The 16,469-nt window shown below is 40.2% G+C and overlaps 2 protein-coding genes across 5 annotated transcripts in view; one reads left to right on the top strand and one right to left on the bottom strand.

The window, feature by feature from the left end:
- The window catches only part of col5a1 (procollagen, type V, alpha 1), a 46,415-nt gene that overhangs the window by 26,601 nt on the left and 3,345 nt on the right, over positions 1–16,469 (bottom strand). The window contains exons 2-4 of the mRNA XM_077622177.1: positions 8,165–8,332; positions 6,117–6,330; positions 5,758–5,920 (exon numbers count right to left, since the gene is read on the bottom strand). Coding sequence (XP_077478303.1) covers positions 5,758–5,920; positions 6,117–6,330; positions 8,165–8,332 — 545 coding nt within the window. The remainder of the gene's footprint in view (positions 1–5,757; positions 5,921–6,116; positions 6,331–8,164; positions 8,333–16,469) is intronic.
- The window catches only part of agpat2 (1-acylglycerol-3-phosphate O-acyltransferase 2 (lysophosphatidic acid acyltransferase, beta)), a 79,275-nt gene continuing 65,458 nt past the window's right edge, over positions 2,653–16,469 (top strand). For all 4 annotated transcript variants that reach the window (XR_013305434.1, XR_013305435.1, XR_013305433.1 and 1 more), the window contains exon 1: positions 2,653–2,771. The gene's annotated coding sequence lies outside the window, so the exon portion shown is untranslated. The remainder of the gene's footprint in view (positions 2,772–16,469) is intronic.

The raw sequence follows: 16,469 nt of genomic DNA, 5'->3' as shown, positions 1-16,469 counted from the left end.
AAACGTTGTGATCCTTTAATAGTCCTCAGAGTGGGTGGGATAAATTAGGTTTCCTGTTTTGTTGTGGCTTAGCACTGTCTCTTACTTTGGGTGCAAGAAAACAAATCCCGAGTTTCTTCCAGGGCCAGAGGAATGGAGTAGCCCCGAAATGGTCAAGTGACCATATCTCCGTTTTGGAATATGGGAGGTTTTGGAGTGGGTTTTCTCGTTAGATTTGGTGAGTCGCAGCTGTGCTCTGAGGGGAGGATAGGATTTTGGTATATGAAAATGAGCTCACACTTGGTCGGGAGTAACATTCGTAGAGCTGTTGAGAAAAACGGGACCGTGTTTCCTGGCCTTTGTTTTGCAAGTTTCCAGAAATTAGATGAGTAGTAAATCCCTTCATTGGAATTGAAACCTCACATGGGGCGAGATTAGGGTTACAAGTAAGACATTGGTTGACTAATTATGGGGGGACTTCAAATTAGGGTTATTGGGGGGGGGGGGGGGGGGATTTACAATGTTGAGTCATAGTTTGATACTTGATAGTAAGAATCTTCTTTATCAGTATCTTTTGGCAAAGTATGTTGGAATCACGCAAGGAATTAATTTCCTAGTTTCAATCCACCCAGTAACAGAAGTGGAGAGGTTGTCATGATGCGAACTGGTAAAGTGACATCACCGGGATAGTCATACCCGCCTATACGTGGATCTTTGATTTAATTTTCTTCCAAACTGAACAAAACCTAGTACACCAAGTGCCAGTGTGGTTTAGATCAGACGAAATCTGGATTACAAACTCTTTTTGAGAGCGCCCGTGGTTAACATAACTACTTCAAACCAATCTTGTTTTACAAATAACTTTGACTTCAACTGTCCTTTCTTCAGTTCTCGGCCATTCGTCCACAACGTCTAGGCTAATCTTCTCCTTCCCTGACTTGGACCCTGAACAGTTCTTTTTAGCGTTATGTGTGCAGCTGTTGTACAGATGTGATTCGCTGGCAAAATGTGAATGCAACATTTCTGGTTGAAGTGAGTGCGCTGTAATTACACGTTCCTTAGTCACTAAAGCACGACCAGAAAAACATCGTTGATCAAACATGTCATGTATGCGCTGATTAAATTGCAAATGGAAGTGGGAGGCAAACATTTGTCACAGTCTTTGTTGGAGCACCGCACTGTTGTGCTTGAGTCCAGGTGAAGGTAGGAAAGATGGAGCCAAACATCTGTCTCCCCAACTGAACCTGACCCAAAACTTTTCAGGCTGGACTGAGTTCTCTGGACCCGAGCCTTCTCAAATACATTCCCATGATGGGACTTTTGTTTTGCAACATCTGCACAACAAACCCATCCGAAAAAAAACCTCAAAAATGTTGGCGTTTTTACGCATCGTTTGTCAAAGTTCAGGTTAAAAATGTTATGTTAAGCAGCCTCTTTGTGTTGAACCAGTTGTGACGATATCAAACTTTACGAAGATCAATCACTGTGTATGTTGTTCTGAATTGTGACGATATCATCTGTCCAATTGCTGTTTTCTTCTGATTCCTTATGAGTCTATGCCTTTTTTTGTTAAGTAGTCCGTAAACACAATCAACTTAATGACGGTGTCCCAGAAGCATTACCGAATGTTGCACTCTAAAATCCAGCAATGATTTTCTTGTTCCACCTCACGTAGCAGCTTGATTAGGGTTAAATCCTCAGGACAAACGGGGTTAGTGACACGCCTATCCCCGTGCGACCCTGGGAGGTCCGCGTCCAAGTCCCTGATTTACGGAACACAAAGAGAATATTCCGCATTTTGACTTTAGGCCAGTTGGTAGACTCGGGCTGCCAGCTCAACTCGCTGACCGTAAATCAGCATCCAATTAAAGAAAAATGAAGCGTACCATGATTACATTTTCTCGCATTTTCTGTTAATCACTAACAGCTAAAGATCTTAATCTCGCATCTCTACGGGTCATATTCAGTGGAAATTAGATCCGTTCCTGATATCACACATCGTTCACATTTGGCTATTCCCAGAAAAAAATGGCGGACTGGTTTAAAGAAATACAAGGGAGCAAACATGACGAATGATTTGCGTAAAAAACTCATTTTAACAGATAGTCTTTTTCCTTTAGTTCTTTATTTATGGCTATTTGAATAGATTTCTCTCCCCAAAAGTGAGCCAATGAGTAAATCATTTAATTTATTTCAAATTATTGACCTTTTTTTGCGAAATATTGTCCAGTGGGCCGTAAATTTGAGGCCCCTGTGTTATATGGAGGTAATAAAATCATAATTCCTGGTTTAATTATCACATAAAAAAGTGGGTGCAATCAAAATGTACGCGGAGTGTAAATCTAGTCATGAAACCTTCAGGGCTTCTAAAAACTAAACGTTTCGCACGGTTTGCGAGACTAAGAAAGCGAAACCTCTGGATGATGTCACGCCATGTGGCCACAATTCCAAGACTGACCTCAGATGCAAGCTCATCACTTTTTCCAGAGTTGGCGAAAACTGCCTTTGCACGCGCATCCCCCTTTTCGCCAGCCTCACAATTGACGTTGTCTTACTGTAGTTTTTCCGTCTTTATCGCCATTATAAATGAAAAATAAGACTTTCTATGCATTGAATAGGATTGAATGAGCCAAGCCAATTGTGTTTGTTTTATTTCCAGTCACGGCTTTGTCTTGGAACAACAATGGTGGAACCAAAATTGAGTAACTGAAGGGTACTCATGGACGTTTGTCCAGCTGACCACGACATCGTCCTTAAAAACCAAACCACAAACCAAAGCTTGACGTTTTTGGGTAAGTACTTTTACAATTGCCTGACCGCCACTGAATCACATATCTGAAGGCGGGGGGAGTCCACGGAACATGTTGACGTAGCTGATATTTCATAAGCATAACTTTACTGGGGCTAGTACATGTATAATTTATCATTTTTCAACAAAAGGTGTATTGTCAATGGTTGTTTTAATTGTATTCAATATGTAGTAGAGTATTTATATAGCATATATCAGAAAATGACAGTTTTTGTCTCATACGTATACAATAGTTTTTTGCATAATATTTCCCTAGAAAATATGAATTTTATTTTATCAACATTCCGACATTTTGACATGACTTGGAAAAATTATTCTCCACTAAAACGTAATTGTTCTTTAAAAGATGACTACTTATTTGCAAAAGTATATAGAATTTTATCGTCATTGCATTGCAAATTTGTTCACAATCAAATATGATTTTTTTTGTCAAAGGCGAGCTTTTTATCCCCAACAAATCACATTAGTGCTCTTTTAAAAATAACTAAATGTAATCTGTAATTATTACCATATCATCAAACACATTTATTTCTCCTTTGCACATAAAACATTTCTGTATGTTCTAGTCAGAAAATTTCCAAGCTTCCATGTGTTCCTACACGTAATTATTTCTGGCTGGACTGCTTGAACTCCAGCTAAATGACGCAGACACCAAAAAAATAAAATAAAACAAACCCTCGATCAGACTAAACGGGGTGAAGGGAGCGAGGGGAGAACAGTTTAGGAAAGTGTGGTTTTCCAATTTCTCCCTTCGTCTTGTCTGTCTCGACTGCAAACTGCCAAGATGAACAGCGGGGGAGGCTTTTAAAGCAAAAAAATATATCGCCTCGTTCCCACGGTAACAGCCGGGAGTCGGACCGCCGATAGCCCAGCTCGGATTTGGATAGTTTAAGTGTGGCGTCATTCTTTATAAAACAATTTTTGTCTCCGGGTGCACTCTTCTCCTTTGGCCTGGCTAATTATACTTTATTAAAACTAACGTGGCAACTTTTTAGTTCCCGATAACACTATTTCAAATGTATTTACTGTACATGTTAAATCCATCAAAGGACGTTAAAACAAATCATGGCAGACTGTCAAATTGGCAAATATCGGGTTGTTGTCTTAAGAATAGAGAGCAGAAATGTGTTATTTACACCTTGAGCAATTAACATATGTGTCAACTTATACGTTTTCCTGATTATTTCAAATTGTGTACGTCGTATAACAACCTTTGTACGGGATTATTTACGTTTTTTTTGTAAAACCTATCTCGTTTTAGCCATTTCGGCTCTAATAATGATCGTCTCGACGATTTTTCTCAGATGAAAATGTCATCGTCAACTGCTAATCTTGTCATGCTTTTAGCACGATATGCGCACGCGCATTCCTTTTTTCACTATTTAAGTATATAGCATGTCAGCAAGCAATGTACCCAGACAGTCAAGCTGTCTGCGTCATACAGCGACATCTACAGAATCTTGAATTTAGTGCATAGAAAAGGCGCACCGACTGATTGGGCACCCCGTCCAAAAAAAATTGACTTAAGTGCGCCTTATGATGCGTAAATACGGTTTCTATCACTTAGTAAGAGGGATTGCAATCATTAATAAAGGGAGGTTGACAGGTATGAATTAGTGCGCCAATGATTCTACCAAGTAATATTTATTGTTAGACACTTTGTGATTGGTTCGCCACTGTGAAATAAATAGTGTATTCAGGCCTTCTTTAAAAAATGGCCTCATGTTATTTTTTTCCCAGATGTGTAATATTACGTCAGCCATAGGGGGAGCGCTGGAGAAAAAAAATACCTTTTGAACACCACATGTTAATTCAAGAGTTGAGAGAGATTTGGCATGAATCTTGCATAGCAAGCTGCTTTGATTAACAGTTTGAGAAGATTTCACATCAGGAGATTGGTCGTTCGCGAGTAGGGGGGCGGGGGTGATGTCATATTTCAAACGCTCCGCCGCGGGTGAGTGGAAGGGAGTCGCGAGGTTGGCTGGCTCGGCATCAGTCGTAGCCAATCGTCCTCTGCTACTAATTAGCAAGGTGCCGATGATTCCTTTTTTTAAGCATGCCAGAATTCAATAGATTTCAGGTGAAGTATCGTTTTTCTAATTAGTTCATCGTGGTGAGCATGTGAATGCGTTAATAGCATCCAGAAAGCTATTCTGATTATTTTCTTTTCTATTCCATCAGAAACCTCTAAAAGTTTTTCGATTCTCATGATAATTCCAAACGGTAATAAAGGAAATATTATCCAATATCTAACTCTTTAGTACTAGTTAAAATGACAAATGGTAGTCATATCTCAGAGTCATGACTTGCCATGAATTTTACAATCTTCAATAAATGCATCATGGCATAACTGCGGCATATTTGTGTTAATTGAAAAAGCAAAAGTTGGACAAATGAAATAAAACCGCAGGACAGCAAATCAACTTAAAGACAAACCATTGTTGAGAAAATGTCATTTGGGATATGTTTTCTTATTTCGCTTCAAACAAATTGTTGGCAAAACTATACTTAGCCAGTATGATTCTTGCCAAGAGGGAAAAAAATAAATAAATAAATAAATAAAATAATCTATCCAAGTCATCGGAATTGTGCCCCCGATAAGATAAAATCTTCAAGTTAAATTTTGTGGCCCCGAAAGCGCTAATGCTGATTTCGGAAATGGAACTTTTGCTGTCAGGTGATCCCTCAAAAACTTTGAACTAAACACTTTAACTTTTGGTCAAGATATACGCCTTGCGGCTAATGCTACTGGGCACTGCGATTTGTGACGCGTGGGTGGCAGGCGTCAGGCACGCTCGGTCACCGACATGTCTACAGAGGAAATGGCCGCCGCCGCCACCACCACCACCGCCTCAAACCACAAATAGGCACCAATGTCCATTACAGACTTCCAAAAGAAAGACTCAATGCGTTCATTCATTCTAAAGGCTTTTTGCAGTATCTGTAAAACGAAGTCAAAGCGTGCCAACCTCAAAGACTTCTTCATCAAGTATTCTTGTTCCGAAGACAATAATTCCTTTGGTGTCGATGATGGGGTGGTCCGATCGGAGCAGCTTCTGGGTGGTCTTCTTTTTACAGTCCAGAATGAGCGTGATGGTCTGCTTGTGCACACTGATGGCCACTCGATGCCACCTGGACAAGAACAAGGAGAGGTGATCTCGGTTCAAACATGTTCTGAGTTACCCCAGAAGCCCCTTCTCTTTCCACTACCCAACTAAAAACCTGAACGCTAGACCCCAATCCTAAAGCAAAACCTGAAGCCTCCATGCCCAATCTTGCGAGCCTTAACCTTTTTGATACGGATCCCCACAAAAGGCAGTCCACCTACTTTCCGTCAGCCAGGTTTATCCCCCGGAAGAGCGGGTAGTCCTCCGGTCCGGGCTTCCCCGTGTGGTCCTCGTAGAGGAAAACGGGCGAGCGCCCCATTTCCAGACCCAGTTGCTGGATTCCCTGCTCATTGTAGACCGATAACAGGAACGATTGGCTTCCCTTCCTGGGCCTCACCGTGGCCAAGATGGAAAAGTCCTCAGGGAAGACATCACCTGGTCAGCCAAAGGAAAGAGTTCAAAAGTCGGGTCATTCGTAGTGGCGATTTTTCTGCACGGAACAATTGGATAAGGCAGTTCAGAGCAAACCGGTGAAAGGTTTAAGTTGACTTGGAAGAAACTCCATAGCTGAATTGACTACCGTCCAATAACAACTATACTATAATGCGGTGAAAGGAGCAAATGGTGTATGAATGCAAATGTAATTCCAATTTCGTCATATGCAGTTTCTGGGTATGATGACAATTAGGCTTTTGTCGCATCAATGATGATGACAAAGCCTATGTCCAATTATTAGTCCGATTATTAATATTCTAAACAGATATGGCAATTGCCAATAATTTTTCCAAACATCATTGGGAAAATTCACTCCTGATTTGCGAGATTTGGATTTTTTTTTAGCCCTACTCTTTTTTTTATTTAGAATTTTGACATGGGGAAACTGCCAGGTTTCAATGTGCATCGCTCTTAGTGTATTGCAAAAGTGAAGAAGAGTGATCCAAAGCGGCCAATAATGAAAATACATCATATCTCCCGAACTAAAAGCGTAAATCCAGCCTACATTCTGTTGCATTTCGCAGCGTTAGCACTAGTTGGGGCTCGTTACGTAAACAGCGCCCTCGATTCCGAAACTCTGTTTACTCAAGACATAAGAGCAAAGAAGAAAATGACATCCTAATTTCCGTATGGTTAAAGCATTTCACAACTAAACATCATGTATATTATCATAATGTTATGTTTAGTCAAACGGGAGTCCTCTTGAAGATTTTTTCAGCACCCACCAGTTGAAGCATTTGAGTCAGAAAACTGGTAGCCGCAGGCGTTATTTGCTTCTGTAGCCCCAGGCGCAAATTTGGCAATCCTTAGGAGACATACCGCAGCGTGGGAAAAGCGCGCTATAATTAGCTTGCTCTTTTCGAGTCGTAAAGGTAATAGGAAAGTACTTCTGCGTCTGAATTTTTAACTAATCGTCCCGAGTTTGATGACTGAACGTCTGCGCTCACTTTTCCACAAGAGCTCGACGTGTTGTCCAATTCCGTTTAGCATCTCTTTGTCATTTATTGGTAGACATTTTTTAAGGATGAGGTGGCCAAAGCGGAGTTTAATCATGTGGAAAAATTAATGGGATGGAGTGATGTCACTGGCTAGGCTTTCCTCTCGAATAAAAAAAAATCAAAACAGAGACTAGAACCAACTAAACATTAACATTAATCGGAACAGTTAAATTAAAAATTTTTTAAAATCAAGATTTTATTGTAGTTGTAGAATGATTTTTTAGGTTAACTAGCATCTATTATCTGCCACGTTTTCAGATACTAAAAAAGGGAATGTTGTGCTTTCAAAAAAATATTTTGTGCTGTTAAATGCTAAAATATAATCTGTAATCCAGTAAAAAAAAAGGTGAGTGTAAAACAAAATAACAATTATAATGAAAATAAATGAATAGTGTTTTGGTAGTCATATGACATAATCCCGTATAATGATTTTAAAATAAAACCAATTGCAAATAAATGCAGAAATAAATGAATATTATTCAATGTAGTTACTATTCCTTATGTTTACGCAATTTTATTACATTAAATGCTTATCTAAGTATACTTAGCTCTGCCTTTAAATATTTTAAAATTCCTTCATTGTCTGGACTTTTTCAATGAACAGATTCAAAGTTTATAATGGTTAGCAGACGTAAATAATCAATTATACGAAAGCCTATAAAACAAAAAACGGAAATTGGTCTCCCGCTTTGTTTTTCCATTTCATCCCCTAGAAAGTCCGTAAAAACAGAATCCAGTCAAACACCTGCATGGGATTAGCGTAAAAGTAAACTCACCTGGATACAGTTGTTTGGTAGGAGCGCTTAGTTGCGCCTCTTTCGAGACTCGGTAGGCCACGTCCGGTCCTTGCGACGACCGCCGATTGGAGCAGAAACCCGTTGTTTTCGTGACGCCTTCGGGTAAACTAGGAAAATCTAAAATCTTCAAGAGGTTTGCTGGTTCCGCTGCACACAAAGGGAAACACAAAAGCAAATTTTCTTTAGTCAAAATTCATTTGCAACCAGTTTTTGGATTCATTGGTTGCCATGGGTCGGTTGGTCGGGATCGAAATCTATCGTCTTTCGCAACCGTCAATGTCAGTGACTGTTTTTTTTAAAATTGTATTTATTTTTATTTTTTTGCTGACAGTAGCACAATAGCAATTTGATGGAGTGTTTGTAATAGTGAAATCACGATCCGATACCCGGTATCGGCACCCGATATGGATATTTTTTTGCAAATTGGAAAGCATCAAATGCGGGTTCAAGTTTGTATCCAATCGAGTAGTCATGTTTTTAGTGCTATGTTGCTTCTTGCCTGCATTGGCTAAATAAATTATTCAATTAGATTTAAAAAAACGAAAAATACGAATCGTGACATCCCTAGTTTACCACATGCCGCCATCCCTTTCCATGCAATCCAAAAACAACCACAAGCTAAGATGTGCAATTAGCCAATTCCACCAGAATACACATTTGGGGTCAGCATTAACTGCGACCCCCCCCAAAGAGTGCGAATGCTACTTTGCTCAAACAGCTGTTCCCACAAAAGTGTCCTGCTTAGGCCATGTGGACAGAATAGGGGTCGCATCCACATAAAGGATGGACACACAACGGGCCCAATTTTTACGACATGCATGTAACAAAAGTGAGAACGATAGTAACCACGTTCAGGTATGACATTCTTGCGTGTCGGACAACCTAGAGACCACACACACACACACGCATATAGAAAACTGGAGAAAATTCATGGTGTAAAAAGAAATAAGTCCAATTTTTGCTACTGAAGCTACCTAGTCAGCAAAAAATGTAAATGGGTAGTATGCGTTATCAAATTCGTTTATTTCTGCGAATTTTGACAAATCCTAGAAAAAAAAACTGTTTTAACCTAATATTTTCTTGCAATGTTTCGATATATCAAACAGTCTAGGTATTTTCTGTACTGCTTATTCTTATGTGGGTCGCCGGGGTGCTTAAGCCTATCACAGCTAACGATAAGCAAGAAGCCATTTGCACCCTGAACTGGTTTCCAACCAATCACAGGGCAGAAAGAGACAAACAACCCTTCGTGCATGTACACTTTAGCTAGGGATAATTTTGTAGCATTTTTAGTAATGTCCCGATCTTTAAAAGTCAAAATTGGATTTGATTGGTAGTTTATCTAATTATGTTGTCCCCTTCAAAAAATTGGATGACAGTTGTTATAGTTTCAAATTAAAGATGAAGGTCTGCAGAATTTAAAGCACAATCTATTCGTTCGCTTTAAAAAATAGTCTGTCATTTTTCTAATAATTCTGGAACTCGCCCCCAGAACCAAACGAAGCAGTCCGCTTTTCTTTAACACAATGAATGGAATATACGTCGTGAAATAGGTCCTTGATTTTTTTCACATTCTTAGCGAGGCAAACGGGGAGTGATTTAATCGGCGTTTATCCAAACAGCGAGTCTCTTTGAAACATTCCGAGGAGGCTCCGTTCAGAGCGCCGCCACTTCCTAATCGGGATGTTCTCATCGCGCTCTCTTTTCGCCGATCCGGCCCACGCTTCCTGTCTGGGAGGAAGGCGCTTATCCTCGCTTGGTAATTGGGACAATACAGCAAAGGGTGATGCTCTCCCGTTTTAAAGCACTTTTCAAGCAATAAGATCTGGGACTCATTGACAAACGTTTTGACAGTCGGCAGCTTTTTCCATTTCAATCAATATTGTATTATGTACACTTTTCCTCATCCATTGAAAGTGTTTTCCTAAAGATTTGAACTGGATAGTTGCTAAACCAATGAATATCTTGAGCAAAATCAATGTGTCAATCTTAGAATCATTTGAATTTAACAAAAATAACAAAAAGCATGACTCATTATTCAAAACAGCACTAACTATTTCAGTTTTTCTGAAGGCCACCCTCTAAAACCCAGAAATAAGCCACTTTTAACACTCTCTGCTATCCTCAGACTGTTTTTTTTTACAAGCGAGCAGCCAGCCGTCGCCTGCACTTTCCATCCGTCCTTTAGTCATCTTAACTTTTTATTTGTCCCTTTTAAGGGCACGAACGTGCCCGGGCCATCACTTGCGTTTAAGGCGAATGCCTGAGAGTCCAAATTATAGCTAAATTGGTGCGTCGCGTCGTTTTTTTCTCTTGCTTTTTCTCACTAAAACTTCCGGATGTCAACTTGTTCGTTGACTGACAACAAATGAAGCAATAACATCAGCGGGGCAACCGGTCGACACTAACTGAGTCACGACCCCCGACCGTGTATCTTGCCTGCGCTAATCCGCATTGACACAAGATAATCCCGTCAAAGTTTTCGAGGAAACAACCTATTCAATCCCTCTGGTGCTCTATTTAATAATCCCAACCAAGTACTACAATCTCTCATTTATTGATTTAACCATTTATAATGTTCTTGTATTTTTTCCTTTCTTTTTAAACTCATTGGCGCGTGCAATTGAACGTTTGGGTGTACGTAGTGTATTTTTTTAAATTTGATTAGTTTAGTTTCTATTCACATTGCATAAATTGAATGCATTTAAAGTATAAAATAAATTTGATACAAAAATGAATAGTCGAGAACAAAATTAATATATATTTTTTAAAATGCCCTGCGATTGGCTTGTCACCGATTCAGTGTGTACCCATAGTTGGTTGCAGTAGGCTCTAGCACCCCCGCGAGCTGATTCACGGTTCAGAAAATGAAAGTATCTTTTTTTTAAATTATGAAAATGAGTCTTTTGCACCAAGGTCAAACCAAAAAAAAAACTTAAATTAGACATTTTTTTCTATATAAAGGGTTTACCTTCTTTAGTTTTAATTTTTAAGAGCTGTTGACTGTCCCTGAATGCTTGTTTTAGTCCCAACATTCTTATTTTTTTGTCAAAATAATGCCTCTTCCATTTTGCCGTAACTCAATTATTCTGACTTTTCCCACCTCGACATTTCTCAATCACCCCCCTCGTTTCCACGGCGCACAATCCAAGCTTCTTTTTTTTTTTCACCCCCGCGGATCTAAGGGCCCTCAGAGAGGTCAAAGGGAGGTGAGCCAAGCCATAAAGGTGTGACGTGAACACAATGGAGCTTTCTCTCAGAGAAGGACCACCAAAAAAGACGCCTGGATACCTCCAGTGTGCGCCCGCCGCCAAAGCCGAGCGGGACACACGGCGTCATTCATAACTTTAGGAAGCGACGGCGACCACATCCCAAGATGTCAGTCGCCACCTTGTTATGATGTGATGTTTACCCACTTAGCCCAAGGACCTCAGGGCCACCACCTATGGGGCCACCTGCTAAAAATAGCCCTCAAATCGGAGAGCTTTTCCCCAAAACTTTTCCTTTGCTGAATGTAAAGTAGCAAGAGTCTACACTACGTCTTTTCTGGAGGTTCTGGAGATCTTTGTCGTTGTAGCGTACTTTAGTGGAGCGGTCGCTGGCTCGAGTTCAAAGTCAACTACATGGCAGAAAATAATAAATGACACCGTACTGACTGAATTTCTAAATATTTTATACATGAATACATTGTCATTAGGAATTTTTAGTCTTTATAGACTACTCACTTAACTATTGGACTGCCATTGACATAATTTACATTTCCAATCCATTTCCCAGTTTGAATTCATTGGAAATCTATAGTGGTGAGTTAAATAGTAAATAAAAATGTAAAAAACGACAGTGTTATTAGGGCCATAACCAGGGTATTTCTATTTTTTATTCATTTTCATTTTTATTTAGGTCAATTGTAGACAATTTGTTCATTTTTAATCTTGTGGATTGTGATGTGTGCGTGATTGGTTGTTGTGCCCTCTGATTGGCTGACAACCAATTGAGTTTGCCCCCCCCCCCCGCCTACTTCCCAACACCATCGTGGACCCTTGTGAGGATGAGCAGTATGTAAAATGAATCAATTGGACCACAATAATAGCACGCCAGAATTGTATTCTAAAAGATACCATTGCGGCCTACACAAGCCAAATATGATTTCTGTATTTTTTGCTTTTTTTAAAATTATCTTTTTAAATGCCGAGTACAAAATAATTCTCATTTTCCAGTATTTTAGTACTTTTTTTATACTTTCCATTCCCAAAGACACCAGCACCAAAAAAAGAGCTGCATCAATTCTATTGAAATATGCGGGCCCGAGCCAACATCTTTACTCCACTAGGCGACCTTTTCTTTGAACAGTAGCTTGGGATCCATAATCCAGGTCTCGGCTTGTTGCCAAGTGTGTGGTGGATCCCATTCCCATATCTTCTTCTTCTTCTTTTTTTTCCACCCGCACATACACACTCGCACACTTTGGAACAATCCTAGTCGACTCTTCAGACGGCACCGTGGCTTTGACAGGAAGGAGGGGAGCTGGAATTGTGAATTTTCGTGGTGGGGAGGAGATTAACATTCCTCTTTCACTGCACTTCTTCCTCCTCCTCCTCCTCCTTCTGATGGGCAAGAGCCCTCGATGAATTGAAGCCGTCCGGCCAGCCAGCCAGTCAGCCGGCCGGCCAGTCGTTCGACAAACCGCCTCTCCGGGCGCCCATGCTTGACCTGACTCGAGGACAAGCCGGTGGTAATTAGCAACCATGAAGAGAAGCCCGACTCCAAAAACAAGAAGGCCCAATGAAAGAATCCCTTCCCCCCCAGCCAATCATCCATCACCACGGAGTTCTCTCCAGAAACGCCAAAACGCCAACAAGGTTACCCTAAAGCCAAATCTAGCACCAGCCATTTGGAACCCAACATTCTGGCTACCAAATCCCAAACATTTTCCGAGCTACTTCGAACAAAAGTATATCATAGCGAGACTCAGTTACATTAACTCCGACCTTGAGCATGTGACGAGATGTGGGAAATCATACTGCAAGCATTACATCTGCTAGATTGAGCTCATTACACACACGGACATCCTGTTGAGTCGATTCCGAGTGTCCACACAACACACACATAAACCCCACCAGACGGTTTTTGCCGTAAATCACGCTAAGGTGCTTGATATTATTTTAAAACATTCAAGCCTTCCGTAATAGTCACTCGTTTGTGAAAATAGCAGACTGACCGATCATATCGAATTGACTTCAAGGAAATGACAATACCGAATAAAAATGATCTCATAGATGGTTGCTTAAAGAACCTAAATGTGCCGATCACTTATTTCTTAGGACAGAAATGGGAGTGAAAATAATCAACAGATTATGACAAGACTTCCAAGCACAGTCAGTCACGCCACATTTAATAATGTAAGGTCAAGACTTTAGGCTGTTAAAAAGCAAGACTCCAAACCAACACCCAAACCTTCAAAATTGGTCTCGTGCCAAAACCAGTTTTGAGAGCAACTAGTTATTACGCACCGCAATCACTTTGCTGCCCCCTGCCAATAGCAACAACAGCAATAACACCAATATGACCAATCCCAATAGACACACCCACCAATCACAACCTGAGGAACCCAACATCAAAGACCTGGAACTTAAAAAAAGGGATTTTGGAACCAGCAAAAATAGTCCAGTTACCTCCATTTAATTTTCCCCAAATGAACCTGACCTTATTTATCTGAGAATCTCATATCGTGGGACCAACTGGCGACCAGTCCTGGTTGTAATCCTGCTGTCACCCAATATTAACTGGGATGCTCTCCAGGAGGAAATGGATGCTAATTGGCTAATCCCTCAACATGGAGAAATTGCTTACTTTGACGTAACAACGGCCTAGCGCCGCCCACAAATGTCACGGAAATCACAACCGTCGTTCTCTAGTACGTTAGCGTGAAACGAAACCAGCCTCCCATTACCGAGACAATTCCAACCGCAGAGGGACACGTGAATTGTAATTATTTATTCTGGCACAATGTCTCCAATGTAAGCACTTCATTTTATCAAGTGGAAGCAGTCTATAGCGAAATAACCCTCCCGTGTTGAGGTACAGTCCCCGAAAGATGAACCACATGTAGGTTTGGAGTGTTTTTCAAGGAGCCTTTTCTCTCTCTCTCTCTTATTGCTTTAACAGAGCTCCAGATGGTTTAGTTCACAGTGTTGATGATATAAATCTGTCCACCCCTAACTAGGATGGAAAAAGTGACTCAAAACCCTGCTGTTTTTTTTCCTCATGCTAGAAAGCACAAAGACGGCTTAAAAATGGTTTACATTTCAAGACGCTAAATTCAAGTGCTAGTCCTTTAACTACACCTTTTTTGTAAAACAGGGATTTTTATTTGTTTTTGACTTTGCAGTTGGTTTATTAGACCAAATTACAACTTGGTCAATATAATTAAGGACTTGAACTCCAAAAAGTCATTTATTTATTTTAACATGTAAGGAAAAGGAGAAACAAAAAACAATTGATTGACATTTTTTTTTAAATGTATTCAACAAATAAAATGTGTGTCACAGTTTTTTGGTAAAAGATTCAAATTTCTATTAAATATTTTTGTTCAGAGCCACCTAATGGTACAGTGGGTTTTTTAGATTAACTTCGGGGTGGGCAGGGGGGTTTTGATTCCCACTCAAACTGCATGTGTTTCTCTGTGTGCACTACAACTGTCTGGCGACCAATCTAGGGTCAATCAATTAAGCTTCAGATGTACCTATCTTTATTCTTTATCTGATTTTTATGTTATCTTATCAGCATTAGATATCCAATCCAATTTAACAAACGAATGGTCGCTGATCCAAATGGATTGGACGATTTTTTTTCAAAGGTCTAATTTTCCCAGTTCGTCCCACTCAGTCATTGCTGACCAAAGTTGCTAATCGGTTTTTATTTATTTTCTGACTTTGGCGTCACAAGCCTGGAGAAAGACGCAAGAAGATCTTGAAGAACTCTTAAGATCCAATCCCAAAACCTCAGACCTGCGTAACGCAAATGCTAACCACTCGCTAGTCTGCTGCCAATGCGAAAGACGTCCCATTTCAATACTTTTGCACGCCAAGCGGCACGTTTACGCGAGCAGAATCGCACGTTTTTTTCCCATCCCAGCTCCTCCGAATCGACCTCCGTACAACCGGCAACGATTGGATTTCATTTGGTTGGAAACAAAAATGGATAAAAAGTGCTTCGCTCAAGTATTCCAGTAGTCCAAACTGCGGCTAAGGGAATGTGTGGTTGGAAAAAATGAATCATGCGCTGATTATAATACTCCCATTACCCTTTTTATTTTTTTTTAAATAACAACAAGTCTTCTTGTGAGAAGACTACAATTCCCAAATGAGCCAAGAGGTCGCCGAGAACATTCCTGTCCCCGTGAACTGTAACCCGAAACCGAAACGACGGAGCTTTTGTGCTCCCTCCGGCACATCCCGACCCGATTGGAAGGGGGACGGGGGGGCGTCAGTGAATTTACACACAAGGCGCCATTCACCACTTCCAAACAATTAGCCTTAATTACAACGAGATCCAATAGACAAGATATACAATGCAGTTTTCCATAAATAATGAAGCATTTGTGCCCCCAAAAAAAGGGGTTTCCTAAGTCTTGGACTTTGGCGGAATTGCTCCAACTCAATCAATCGAGCTTGATAAAAGCGATTAATTCATGGAAGGGTCAATTATTTCGTCCATTCCTAATTGCGGTAGGGTAGTTTTGGCGTAAGTATGATTGAGTTTGATTTATTTAATAAGGGACAGCAATTATTAATAAACATATCTATTCATGTTAATGAACATGTATATGTGAATATGTAAGATTGTAGCCAAATGCTAATTTCTATCTTTAGTCCCTTGTGGATGTTGAAGATAAATGATGACACCTACTAGACACATACACATACGTAGCGCAGTTTTACACAACATTGTGATCGCAATTTTGTTTGTCTAACAGCCAGGCTTTAAGATGATTGGCCAAGAGGTTCAGAGACGTATGTTAATTGGTATTCAGTTCCAGGTATGAAGAGAGAAGGCGCTTGGGCTAATTTAGCACACTTTTTGAAGGGAACTACACAGTCACCTCTAGAGCCAGCTCTTGTTGATGTGTTGGACTTTTTTTGTACAAAATCTAGCACTGGAGGAGAATTATAATATATATTTTTTGAAGATGTTATAAACTAAAGTCGCATCTCCATATTTAACAGTATTGTCCCAGTTGAGGTGTTTGTGTTTTTTAAATATCTGACAGTGGTGGTGCTTTTTT

The sequence above is a fragment of the Stigmatopora argus genome, chromosome 16 (genome assembly GCF_051989625.1).
Source record: "Stigmatopora argus isolate UIUO_Sarg chromosome 16, RoL_Sarg_1.0, whole genome shotgun sequence".
Classification (NCBI taxonomy): domain Eukaryota; kingdom Metazoa; phylum Chordata; class Actinopteri; order Syngnathiformes; family Syngnathidae; genus Stigmatopora; species Stigmatopora argus.
Note: the sequence above shows the minus strand (reverse complement) of the source record. Positions and strands in the feature narration are given on the sequence as shown.